This window comes from Heterocephalus glaber, unplaced genomic scaffold, assembly GCF_053883595.1.
Source record: "Heterocephalus glaber isolate CG9 unplaced genomic scaffold, H.glaber_assembly_v1.0 deba00001553, whole genome shotgun sequence".
NCBI lineage: Eukaryota > Metazoa > Chordata > Mammalia > Rodentia > Bathyergidae > Heterocephalus > Heterocephalus glaber.
In genome coordinates, this window is record NW_028258344.1 from 18,295,485 (window position 1) to 18,309,627 (window position 14,143).

Genomic DNA, 14,143 nt, shown 5'->3' on the forward strand with positions numbered 1-14,143 from the left:
ATTTGACTAAATAGTAATTCCCGTATCATATGGCAAGATATTCTGAAGCAAAAGGTTGCATGAATTTTTCTTGAAAAAAGACAAGGCTAAAAAGTTCAAACACCAAGTGTTTGTCGTATCTTTCCATCAATATAGACTTTATTAACTAACATGCCATTTGCTGCAAAGCAGATAGGTCTGCCTAGTCTTTTCAGTTTTAATATCCTATAAAGTTACTTCTGGATCCAACACATAAATTATCTACAAAAATTAGTCAAAGTTAAAACTTTATTTCTAGCTATCCCCCTTTGAAATCATTTAGGTTTATAACTGATATTTTTGCTACCAAGTAGCAAGCTATTTTTTGTGTGCCTACCACAGAATTAACATCCCCAGCCCCATAATATATTATACTTGATAATCTTTTATACTGAAGTACATATCAGTATGTCTTAAAAACTTACTAAAAATACACAACTTATACTTAACTGCTTTCAATTAGCTGGAAAGTACTGGATTTTCTAAGAGGAAATTACTACTTTTGTGTTTTTTTTTTTTTTTTAATTTCCAGAAAAAGCTGGTCTATATTAAGCTAGTTTATGTTGTAGTTTTGAGTTTTTTGGTGGTACTGGGGATAGAACCTAGGAGTGTCCTACTATAGAGCTTCATTCCAAGTCTTTTTTTTTTTTGTATTTTCTGTTTTGAGAATCTTAAAAAGCTGCCCAGACTGGCTGCAACCTTATGATCCTCCCAAATAGCTGAGGTTATGGGTGTGTGTGCTATCCTGGCCAGCTTAGGCTTGTCTTAATAAGAAATAAACTGAAGATTTAAATTTACAAATGTTATAATGACAGCTTTGTTGTAAGGCAGAGACAACTCTAAATTCAATTCCAGTGCAACTTATCCCATGTCTAAATAAAGATGCTTTTAGTTTTCCAATTTTTTTTTGTCTAATATAAAAGCTGAATGACTTTCTTATATGAGTTTTATTTTAGAAACTGATTATGGTACTATATATATTGGAACTTATTTTATTAGAAGATAATTTGTGTACTATATCTAAGTATATTATAAAATTTTCATTGCATCTCTCCATGTTTTTATTTGGTAACATTTCAGTTGGGTGGAGGAAGATTAGAACTGCCTGGTTTTAAGATTTAGATAAAGCTCCTAGTCAGTGTTTTAATACACATTTAAACAAGTAGAAATATACTCAAAAAGGACTATGAGGGAAGAATGAAAATTATAAAGGGAGCTTTATAGTAAAATGAAAATACAGCATTTTGGATTGCCCAAAACGCACAATACACAGAACTCTTAAGTCATGTAGTTTACTTGCTGACCATCTGGCTACAATTCAAACAGTTACGGTCCCAAAAGTTATACCTAGTAACATTCCAAAATTGCTTTTAAATTAAGTTCTTAAATTGTAGCAATAAACAAAACACAATACACTTAAACAATACTGCAGTTTATAAAATACACATTTAAGAAAAACTCTTATTCTTTTAGTTATAAAAAATGTTTTGACTAAGTTATAAACATGTTTATCATGTAATTATTTGCATAACTCTAGAAATACTATCAGCAGCTATGATGAGAACTTTAAAGAAAAACACTAAAAACATTAAAATATTTAGCCCCATTATTTACTTGTAGAACATGTTCATTTATGCCTACAATCAGCATTTGCTATATCATCATCATTCTAATTTAAAAGTTACATCCAAAAGATAAGGCAAAACCACCTACGAATTGGCATATCTGTTTATTTTTGTTTGTGAAAATGTCCTTAATTTGCTGATGTGGTAAACAAATTTCAACGGATTGCTATGCAAAAAAACAAGATAATCTGCTTTGCAATTAACTTTACAGTTCAATTGCATACAGGCAACATGCTATATATGAAAAAATTACTAACTGAACTACAAGTATTAAATACTGAAAAATTAACAGTTTATTATAATTTATTTTATTTAACAATCTAGGAAGTTCGCAGCCATCAGCAGTTCCAGTGCTATTTCAGGTGCGATGGGAAATTCGGGAATCTCGGTGGAGCTGTTAGTGTAGCGAACCTTGTAGGTAAAATACATGCAGACTTTTGAAAGCACATGTGAAGGGATCTCTCTAAAATTGACCTCATTGGTTTCGTTTTCAGCAAACTGACCTGTAAAACAAAAGGATTGTTGTATGTTATGGGCTGAACAGTGCCCCCACCCCAATTCCTATGATGGAGGCACCTCGTACCTCAAAATGTGACTTTATTTAAAGATTTCATTAAGTTGAAGTGAAGTCTCTGGGTAGCAGTCTGATATGACTGATCTCACAAGAACAAATTAGGACACAGACAGGTACAGGGGAAGACTGTGTGAAGACACAGGGAGAGGACTATATACATCAGCAAGGAGAGGAGCCTCAGAAGAAATCAACCTGTCAACACTTTCAACCTCAATCTTATACTCCAGAACTGTGAGAAGACAGTCTTGTTGTTTAAGCCATTCAGTCCATGGTCTTTTGCTATGGCAGTCCTAGCAAACAACTCCACATGGCAACTCACAAATTACCTGATTTCTGAGTATAAACAACACAAAAAACTTCATTAAGACAGAATTTGAGATTCATCAAGACTGAATTTTAAAATTCTAATTCTACCCCCATAGGCGAAAAACTTAAACAGCTTGTCCTAAGAATGTTGGTGGTCTGATTACTGAGAGGTGAGAAGGATGGAAAAAAAGCTAAATCATTCTTTTAGAAGATTCAGTTCAGGGAATCGAGTCTTCACAAACTACCAGGAGTCCTATGTTGTACTGAATTACTACATAAAAATAATGTCACAGAAAATAACAGATTTTCTGGCTTGGCTTTCTGGCAGTGAGTGAATATATAAAGTATTAAATAATGAGAAATACTTTCTTGGCACTGGGGCCTGAAACCAGGACCTTGTGCATGCTAAATGCATGCTCTACCACTGAGCCCAAGAAATACTATTAATAAAAAAATCGCTCTGGCAAGGAAATCCACTATTTTCTCCTTTAGTTTTACGAAATATGCTTATGGGCTGGGGATTCCGCTCAGTGGTGTCTCTGCCTGCCTCCCAAGCGCAAGGTCCCGAGTTTGATCCCCAATACCAAAAAAATAAAAAAATAAAAAAATCCGCTTATGAGCAGGGCCAGCCTGGGCAACTTAGTGAGAACCTAACTAAAAATAAAAATAAAAAGGGCTGAGGGTGTGGTTCAGTGGTAGAGTGACTCTATACTTTTTTTTCTCCTACCGGGGACTGAACTTCGGACTTCGCACTTGCAAGGCAGGCAGTGGGACTACTGAGCTAAATCCCCAGTGGTAGAGTGACTCTAGATTCAACATTGCCAAAGAATAAAAAAGCTCATGTTAATAGTATATCCTCATGAGGATCTTCTCTTTGCTTAATAGCACCTCATAGTTTTCAGACATCCATCAAATTATTTTTAGCCACATATGTAACATTGTTTAGCCTTTACTCACAGGGCCAAAATGTTTAGCATTCTAGTAGTGGCACCGTGTAATGAATACAAAAAGCATTTCATATCTAAAAATACATTTTCTGAGAATGTGGTATTAAGTTCTATACCTTCTTTTATGTGGGCGAGGGTATGAAAGGAAGAGGTCAGCACCCAGCAAACAATTCACAATGAAGTAAATTCTGGTTTGCCTGTAACTAAAACTCCCCTTTCTTAAATATACATATGAAATATTACCAACAGGTACTTATTAGCCTCTAATACTAGATAGTTTTTCTTTGTTAAGGCAAAGTTCATAAAACATAATCAACCATTTTAAAAGTATAGAACTCTGTGGCATTTAGTGTTGTACAACCATAGCATCCACCGAGCTCCAAAACTACTTTTCTTTTTTTGCAGGATTAGGGATTGAATCCCAGGGCACTCGACCACTGAGCTACTTCTCTAGTACTTGTTATTTATTTATTTTTGAAACTGGGTCTCACTAAGTTGCCCAGGCTGGGCTTGAGCTTGCAATCCTCTTGCCTCAGGTCCAAAATATTCTCATTAAGCCAAAATACAACCATAAACCATGAAGCAGTTATTCCCATTTTCTCCAGGCTTTGCCAAACACCAATCTGCTTTCTATCCATACGGATTTACCTATTCTGGATATTTCATGCAAATGAAATCATATTAAGTGTCAGCTTTCTTTCAGTGTGCATGTTTTGGAAATGCATTCATATTGTAGCATGCCATACTTCCCCACAAGCCCCCATTTTTGCAATACTAGGGACTGAAATCAGGCTATTGTTCATGCTAGGCAAGTGCTCTACTACTGAGCTGTACCCCTGGTCCTATTTCATTCTGTTTTATGCAAACAATCTTTTTGGACTTAATGGTTTCCTGTTCCTTCCCAGATAAAACTTGTTTTTAAAATAAAGGAAATTCCTTTAATTTTAATTTAAAATTTTGTTGGCAATTGTGATTTTTTCCCCCCTAAAGGAATTCTTAGCATTGTCCAGCATGAAAGCCTAAAATCAGCAGGATGAACTGGTACCCAGGAGGCTGAGCTAGGAAGATCTCAAACTTGAGGCTGGGCAATTTAAATTTAGCGAGATCTTGTGTCAAAGGGAATGGGGGGTGGGGAGAGAGTGTAGCTTAGTAGTAGAGCACTTTCCTTGCATGTGTCAGGCCCTGTGTTCAACTCCTCGCACTAAATAAATAAGTACCCAGAGCAGTGCATCCCCCTAGCACTCAGGACTCTGAAAAAACACCTGCTTTAAGGATTGAGGAATACTGTACAGGAAAAACCTATGAAATCTTATTACAGAAAGTAGTACAGCTATCCAAGACTAGTGATACCACGTCAAAAGGATGTAAGAACCAAACCGATATGGCTCTTTCTGGCATAAAAAGTGAACAATTTCAGCATCAGTAAGAATGACTGCACCAAGTAGAGTGGAATGCAACTGTATTCCCAGATCCTGGGGAGGCTGAGGTAGGAGGTTTTCTTGAGCCTAGGAGTTCATGGCCAGCCTGGGCAGACATCATAGTGAACCCCCAAGAATGACGGCAATGGATTGAAAAAACATTAAATATTAAAGTTATGAGTTCATAATACCAAAACTCAAAAACTAAAACATCTCCACTAACCTAGGCATGGTGGCACAGGCCTATAATGCTAGCACTCTGGGAGGCTAAAGCAAAAGGATTCCAAGTTCTAGTCCAGCCTGGACAACTTAGCAAGATCCCACTTCAAAATAAAAATTTTAAAAAGGGCTGGGTTGTAGCTCACTATGAAAGCCCTGGTTTCAAACCCCAGTACCAAGAAAAAAATAAAACAAAATAAAAACAAAATGAAGGAAGAAGAGGAAGAGGAGGAAGAGAAAGGAAGAAGAGGCAGAGAGGAAGAGAAAGAAAAGGAGGAGGAGGAAGCAGCAGCAAACATTTATTTTATCTTTAAACTGTGTCTTTATATAGATAGACTGTACTTCAAAGTAATCAAAATAGTTAAAGAGTTTTTTTGGTGGTACTGGGGATTGAACCCAAAATCTTCACACTGAGCTACATCCTCAGCCCTTTTTTATTTTTCATGCCGAATCAGGATCTTGCTAAATGACTCATTTGCCCAGACTAGGCTTAAAATTGCAACCCTCCTGCCTCAGTCTCCCAGAGTGCTGGGGATTATAGGCAATCGCTACTTTGCCTGGGATAGTCAAATATTTCTTTATAGGATGATTCTAGCCAATAAAGGCAGAAGCAATTACAGGATTACCTGAAATCATCATTTTATAATCACAAATGAAGTGAATCACAATAGTCACAGTAAATGCCAAAATCATTATATGAAAGTCAGAGTAGGGAGTTTCATGGGTGAATCAGTCTGACAATACTGGAGCCTACTTACCAATCTGGACATTGCTAAAAGATGTGATATAACAGGAATACAGTTAGTGCACAAGGTGCTGAGCCCCATTTCCCAAACTACAAAACAGAACAAAAAAAAAAGGCAAAAAACTAAAAAATTAAAAGCCTCCACAGGTTAAGGGATTACAAAAGTAGCACTTATAGCTGGGGATGATGGCACAGGCCTATAATCCCAGCACTCCGGAGGCTGAGGCAGGAGAAATTCAAGTTTGAGGCCAGCCTGAACTAAGAGCGAGACCCTGTCTCAAAAAACTAAAAAAAAAAAAAGGTAGCACTTATAAAGTATCTTTGACTAGAAATAAGAAGCAGAATCTAATCAAATTTCTACTATTTTTTTTTTGTACTGGGAATTGAACTCAGGGCCTTGTGCTTGCCAGGCAGATGCTTTACTGCTGAACTACATCCCTGGCCAAATCTCTACAATTCTGAGTGTACAGAAGGAAATATTAAATCTATTTAAAATGTGGACCTTATATAAATGACCTTGTTTCTCTGAAAACCTGATAGTCTATATAAAAAAGGTACATGAGAACTATGACGAAGCCAGAGATGACTGAAATACTAAAAAAGAGGGGAGAGGTACGGACAGTAGGTGAAGTGAGATATGATGGACAAAATATTAATAACTATTAAAGTTTTTGGTTTTTATTTTCTTTTTTTTTTGCGGTACTAGGGCTCGAACTCAGGACCTTGTGGTTGCAAGGCAGGCATGTACAAAGATACAGTAATCAGAACAGTGTGGTACCAGTAAAAGAATAAACATATAGATCAATAGAATCAAGAGCTGAGAAATAAACCCACACACATCTATGGTCAACTGATTTTAAACAAGGGTGCCAAGACCATTCAAAAGGGAAAAAATTGTCTCTTCAACAAACGGTAGTGGATATTCATATGCAAAAGAATAGAGCTGAACAATTATCCCACATCATACACAAAAATTAAAGAGCTAACCCCATAAAATTAGAAGAAAATTTAGGGGCATCTAGCTTCATGAAATTCTGATGATATATACTGGATTTGGAAGTATAAAGAAAAATAAAATAGAAAAATAAATAAATCATACTTCATCAAAATTTAAAAATTTAATTGTTTACTGCTCCAGATGACACCATCAGCAAAACGACAGTCAGGGATGGGGTACAGCTCAGTGGTAGAATGCTTCTGGGCAAAAGGCTTGAGCATTCCTCAAAGATACACAGATAGCCGGAAGGCACACAAAGACATTCAACATTGTAAGTTATTATGCAAAAACAAATCAGACCACAATGACATATCAGTTTATATCCATTGGCAAAACTAAAATGAAAAAGGGCTGTGACCTTATCTTTGACAAAGAAGCCAAACACCTTCACTGGAAGACGCCTCTTTAATAAATGGTGCTGGAAACTGGTTTTCCACATGCCAAGGACTGAAACTAGACCTATATCTTTCACCACGCACTAATCTAAAATCAAAATGGTTCAAAGATCTAAATATTAAAACAGAAGCACTAAATCTCCTAGAAGATAGAATAGGTAGAACTCTTGGAGACATTGGTGTAGGCAAAGACTTTATGAACAAAACATCACACAGGAACTAGCACAAAGAATCAACAACTGGGATCTTATTAAAAAGCTTTTGCAGGGCCAGGGATTTAGCTCAGTGGTTCTGGCACCTGCCTTGCAAGTTCAAGGGCCCGAGCTCGATCCTTGGTACCAAAAAAAAAAAAAAAAAAAAAAAAAAGATTCTGCACAGCAAAAGAAACCACCAACAGTGAAGAGACAACCCATGGTATGGGAAAATATTTTTGCCAGCTGTTCCTCAGACAAAGGACTAATATCCAGAATACATAAAGAACTAAAAAAAAAAATCAGGAGCCCCCCCCCCCAAATTTAAAGAACAAATCCAAAAATGAGCATTTGAAATGAAGAGACACCTCTCAGACAAAGAAATAGAAACAGCAAATAAATACGTTAAAAAATGTTCAGGCCGGGGATTTAGCTCAGTGGTTCTGCCGCCTGCCTTGCAAGTGCAAGGTCCCAAATTCAATCCCTGGTACCAAAAGAAAAAAAAAAATGTAATTAATACATTAATTTTTAAAAAAATGTTCAACATCACTGGTCATTCAAGAGATACAAATTAAAATAATGCTAAGATTCCACTTCCCCCAGAAAGAATGGCTGCTATCATGAAATCAACCAATAACAAATGCTGGTGGGGCTGTAGGGAAAATGGAACCACTGTTAGTGGGAGTGTAGGTGGGTGCAACCACTGTGGAAATCAGGGTGGAGATTCCTCAAAAAATTAAAACTTGAGGTTCTATTTGACCCAGCTATTCCCCTTCATGGTATCTTCCCAAAAGAATTAAAAGCATCATACCACAGTGACATATGCAGACCCATGTTTATAGCCAGCATAGTTTGTAATAGCTAAATCTTGGAAACAGCCCAAACACCAATCGAGTGACAAACTGATAGATGTGGGTTTTTTTATACGAGTACTACTCAGCTATAAAGGATAAGCTTGAGACACTTCTATCTAAATGAATGCACCTTGAGACCATACTCTTATGTGACATAAATGGGATACATATGTTTAAATACCACATTGTTTCCCTGGTGTGAGAAACCCTAAGTGGAAATAAGGATTAAAATGTATAGATATTGGGAAATGGGAAGAAAATGTTCAAATGAGAAAGAACAAGAGAAGGGATAAGGGGGAAGAAAGGACAAGGGAAAAAAGGGAATAGAAGGAAAAAATGGAAACAAAGCTTTTGTAAATAAGAAGGGGAAGAGAGGTCAAAGAGGGGGATAGGAAAAAAAGAAGCAAGATATATCATGTACAGGTACAAATTCCTCATGATGAATGTCATCATTATGTATATCTAAAATGTACCAATAAAGGTTTTGCTTTTAAAAAGGGGGGGGTGGGGCTGGGGATGTACCACAGTGATACTGCAAGATCCTAGGTTCAATCCCCAGTACTGGAAAAAGGAAAAAAAAGGAAAAAAAAAAACCCCAAAAGCAAAAGAGACAATAACAAATATTGGCCAAGACATATAAAAACCCTATTATGCTATCTATTGGTAAGAGCAGAAAATGATTCATCTGCTGTGGAAATAATTTGGTGGTTCCTCTAGAAGGTAAATGTATGAATGATTAAGCAATTCCACTACAAGGAATATATGCCAAAGAAATGAAAACAAATAACCTATACATAAATGTTCAGACCAGCACTATTCAACATAGTCTAAAGGTGGAAACAACCCAAAAATTCATCAACTAATGAACAGATAAAGAACATGTGGCATAGTCACCCAATATACTATTACTTAGCCATAAAAAGGACTGCAGTACTACTATACATGCTACCACTACATGGGTGAACCCTAAAAACAATGCCAAGTGAAAAAAAGCCAGACACATATATTTTATGATTTCATTTGTGTGAAATATCCAGAACAGGGAAATTAAAAAAGCAGACTGATAGTTACTGAATATTGGTAGGGACAGAAGAGATAATGATAGCTTAATGAGCACGGAGTTTCCTTCCAGAGTGATGAAACTGTCTTGGAATTAGAAGTGATGGTTGCACAACACTGAATGCAGTATATGCCACTGAATTGTTAACTTTAAAACTTAATTTTATGTGAATTTTTAAGGTTACAAAATTTTATTTCAAGAAAAAAAAGGTTAAAAATACAGATTGGGAGGTGATGACTTCTATAAACTTTATATATAACTAGAACAAAAATCATGACTCAGAAAATGGCAGAAGCCAGTTTTTTTCCCAATCAATATAATCATGCAATAATATTAGAAGAGAAACTCTCATTTTAAACCCTAAGAGTCATTTGATTCAACTTAAAAAAACACCTTCAACAAACAAAAGATGCATAACGGAAAACAAGGAACTGTACCTACCTGGGCCACTCAACATGGCTTTTATTGTTCCTGATGTTAGTGCATGTTCTCTTTTTACAATAAATTCATGACCATCAGAAGATATCAATTTGACATACATAGCATCAGGGCCTTCACAGCCACCATAGGTTTTCTCCTCACCATCTAAAGGAAAGTAAGTAGTGAAATGAGTTTTGCATGACATATGTATTAAAAACAAATAGTGCCTGGAGTGATGGCCCATGCCTATAATCCCAGCTATGTGGGAGGGTCTGAGGCAGAAGGATCACATATTTGAGACCAAGCTGGAAAAATTAGCAAAGCCAGGTCGAAATAAAAAATAAGTACTAAGGATGCACCTCAAAGGTAGAATGCCCATGGGTTCGATGCCAGGGCAGAAGGGAGGGAATGAAGAAAGGAAGGAAGGATAGATAGATGGATGAATTAGGTTTACCAAGGTTAACATCTGAGGAATTCATGACCAAAAACATTTCTGTAAGGTAACATTACCACAGTTTAAAAGTTTCTAACATCCTATTTTACTACTCTCTAAATATCTTCCACTAGGGCTGGGGATTTAGCTCAGTGGTTACGCTGCCTGTCTTGCAAGCGCAAGGACCCGAGTTCGATCCCTGGTACAAAAAAAAAAAATCTTCCACTACCATATAAACTCTGTATCAAAGGACACAACACTAGATGAAAAATCTACCAGAAATTTTCAAGGAAGCATTTTTTTGTAACTAAAACAGGACATTCAAATGTGTAGCCTAATATAAAAATATTTAAATAGTATGACTTTTATTATATCATGTGAAATGCTTTTTAAGAAATAAAATGCAGGGCCGGGATTTAGTTCAGTGGTTCCGCGCCTGCCTGGCAAGCGCAAAGTCCTGAGTTTGCTTCCTGGTACCAAGAAAAAAAAACAAAGAAATAAGATGCATAGTTTATGATTGAATGTTTATATGTCATATGAGATAAACTTCCTTTGGCAAGCCCCAAGTCTATAAGTTAAAACTTCTTTTACTCAGCATTACATTTCTAAAAGCAGTCTTAAAACTATTTATTGTTAATTTAAATTACTGGATGACTGAAGTAATACACACAAAATATCAGTCTTTAAAAATTCAAAGTAGAGGGACTAGGTGATGTAGCTCAGTGGTAGAATGGTTGCCTACCATGTACAAGGCCCTAGGTTCAATCCCTTGCACTACCACCACAATAAAAAAAATAAAAAGAGGTAAGAAGAGAGTGCATCTGTTACCAGATATTTGTACTGCTACAGTGCTGGCTTTAGCCACAGTACTCTGCTTGACATAACTTTTTGTCACCAAAGAACTTTCTTCATCCTCTCCCAAGTGGGAAACATTTAAAGGACACTAAGGAGGCTGTGCATGGTGGCTCATGCCTGTAGTTCCAGCACTCTGGCTGAGGTAGAAGAATCACAAGTTTGAAGCCAGCCTGGGCTGTGTAGTGTGTTCTAGGCTACCCTGGACTATATGGTGAGACTCTGTCTCAAAAACGAACGAAACAAAACAAGGAAACTAAAAAAACAAGTTAATATAAAAAGTGACCCTTTATTGGGTCCTAAATGAATAAAACAAAAACAACAACAACAAACTAAAAAACCTGCTGTGAAGAACACTATTGAAACAATTGAGAAATTCTGACATGGGAGAAATTAGAAGACACATGTGGAAGTATTTAGGTGCGATGTGTTGTATGGACATTAAACAGTAGAGAAATAGTGCACAACATGCAGACAAAGCAAATATGGCAAAATATTAACCATCCAGTGAAAGCTATGACAGTGTATTATTCTTTTTTTTTTTTTTTTTTTTTTGGTACAGAGGATCAAACTCAGAACCTTGCACTTGAGAGGCAGGCAGCAGCACCACTGAGCTAAATCCCGGGCCCCAGTGCCCCAATAGTGTATTATTCTTGCAATTTTTCATAAAAAAAAAAAAAATCCAGGGGACTTAGATGTAACTAACTATAAAATTAAGTATTCAAGCATATAGATTTTTTTAGCAATTTTTTGCTAATATCTAAAACTTTAAAATATCAATTATTTCAATTTAAAATTGTTTCTAATATATTTTGCAAGATAAACCATTTTATGCTTGTTAGGAAAGTTACAAATTTCTGAAGGTACAGTTACTCACTAGATATTATCAACTAGATCTGGCACAATACTGTTACTGATCTGCCTTTAAGGAATATACAGTAAACAACTAATTTCAATTTAGCTATTTTCTTACTTGCAATAATGACTCAGAAGGCTTAGCTTTCTTTAATGAATTAAATAAAAAAACTAACTTCTTCTAACTGAAACAGGAAAACTGCCTTTATATAACTTACCCATTATGTTCTTATATAATTCTGCTTTGGTTCCACAGGAACTTTAGTAGTTTCCTGAAAATATAAAAACACAATATAAGATTAATGTTGTAACAGGCATGTTTTCTCATTCATTATTATTTACTATGTCCTCAATTGTGATTCCAACAGAGATTTCTATCAATCAACTGAAAAGTACCAAAATGTTTTGTGAGATTGATGAGTTGAGGCTTCAAAATTGCAGGAAGGGTATTTAAAATAGAAAAATAACAAATAACCACTATAAATTGACTGGGGGTGGTGGCAATGAGGGAAAGGTTGTGAAGCATCTGCCATGTTAAGAATAAACAAAAGCTAGGTGTGGTGCTGCACACCTGTAATCCCAGCACTCAGGAGGCAGAGGGAGGAGGTTTGCCATGAGTTCGAAGCCGGCCTGAACTACATAGAGAGACCCTGTCTCAGAAAAAAAAAGAGTGAACAGAAAAAAAAGTGAACAGAGATGGTGGTTCACACGTGTACCTCCAATACTATGGTAGGGTGGAGCAGGAGAATTGAAAGTTTGTGCCAAGCCTGGGCAATTTGATAAGAATCCCGTCTCAAAATTAAAAATAACTGTGCCTGCCTTGCAAGCTCAAGGTCCTGAGTTCAATCCCCAGTACCTAAATAAATAAATAAATACAAATAAATAAAGAAAGGGCTGGGGATATAATTCAGTGCAAAGGTTCTCAGTTCAATCTCTAGAACAACAACAAACAGAAAGATGCAGAAAGAAATACAGTACACTTGTATCTTATATACTGTTGATGAGAAGGATGTAAATTAGAAATCAGTAGGCATGTCTCAAAAAGCTAAAAAGAGAACTATTATTTGATCCAGCTATACCACTCTTTGGCATACACCTGGAAGAATTAAAGTCAGTATATTGTAGAGATACCCGCATACCCATGATTTATTTAAACAAAATGTGGGGCCGGGGATTTAGCTCAGTGGTTCTGCGGCCTGCCTCAAAAGCTCAAGGTCCCAAGTTCAATCCCCGGTACCAAAACCAAAAAAACAAAAAAACAAAAATGTGTAACATATGGAATAGCCTATGTGCTCATTAATGGATGAATGGGTAAAGAAATATATACAATGGGCCAGGGATTTAGCTCAGTGGTTCCATCGCCTGCCTCACAAGCACAAGGACCGGACTTTGATCACCAGTACCAAAATTTTTTTTTTTAAAAAAAATCCTAAGGAGCCGGACATGGTGGCATTCACCTGTAATCCCAGCACTCAGGAGGATGAGGCAGGAGGATTGCTGTGAGTTTGAGGTCAGCCTGGACTACATAGTGAGTTCAAGGCCAACCTGAACTACATAGCAAGACCCTGTCTCAAAAAACAAAACAAAACAAAACAACCCTAGTGATCAATCTAAGGTAAAAAAAACCTCTACAATGCAATTTTTTGGCCTGTATCATCCAATTCTTTGTCTGAGTTAAGAAGGACCTGAATACTTTCGATTGGTGAGCCATTCATTTCTAAAGGAACTACTGGATAACACTCCCAGGTTTATGGAACTGCCAAATTGTTAAAATGGTCACATTACCAAAAGCAATGTGCAGATTCAATGCAAATCCCATTGAATTTCAATGACATTCTTCATGGATCCAGAAAAGACATCCTAAAATTCATATGGAAACACAGAAGACCCAGAATAACCAAAGCAATCCTAAGCAAAAAGAGCAAAGCTGGAGCAATACCCAACTTCAAATTACCACATAGCCACAGTAACAAAAACAGCATGGTACTGGCATGAAGACAGATATACAGACCAATGAAATAAAATAAAATAGAGGACACAGAAACAAACCTACACAGCTACAGCCATCTGATTCTTGAGAATGGAACCAAAAATATACGTTGGAGAAAAGACAGCCTCTTTAGCAAATGGTGCTGGGAGGAAAATGAATACCCATATATAGAAGACTACAACTAGATCCAATCTCTCATTCTGCACAAAAAGCAATTCAAAACAGATGAAAGACCTGAAATGTT

At 36.4% G+C, this 14,143-nt stretch overlaps 1 protein-coding gene across 4 annotated transcripts in view; it reads right to left on the reverse strand.

Moving 5' to 3' along the window:
• Nucleotides 1-1,216: 1,216 nt before the first annotated feature.
• The window catches only part of Eloc (elongin C), a 28,643-nt gene continuing 15,716 nt past the window's right edge, over nucleotides 1,217-14,143 (reverse strand). For all 4 annotated transcript variants that reach the window (XM_021256014.2, XM_021256015.2, XM_021256013.2 and 1 more), the window contains 3 exons: nucleotides 12,128-12,181; nucleotides 9,791-9,934; nucleotides 1,217-2,146 (listed from right to left, as the gene is read on the reverse strand). In XM_021256014.2, coding sequence (XP_021111673.1) covers nucleotides 1,956-2,146; nucleotides 9,791-9,934; nucleotides 12,128-12,131 — 339 coding nt within the window. In that variant the 5' untranslated portion in view covers nucleotides 12,132-12,181 and the 3' untranslated portion in view covers nucleotides 1,217-1,955. The remainder of the gene's footprint in view (nucleotides 2,147-9,790; nucleotides 9,935-12,127; nucleotides 12,182-14,143) is intronic.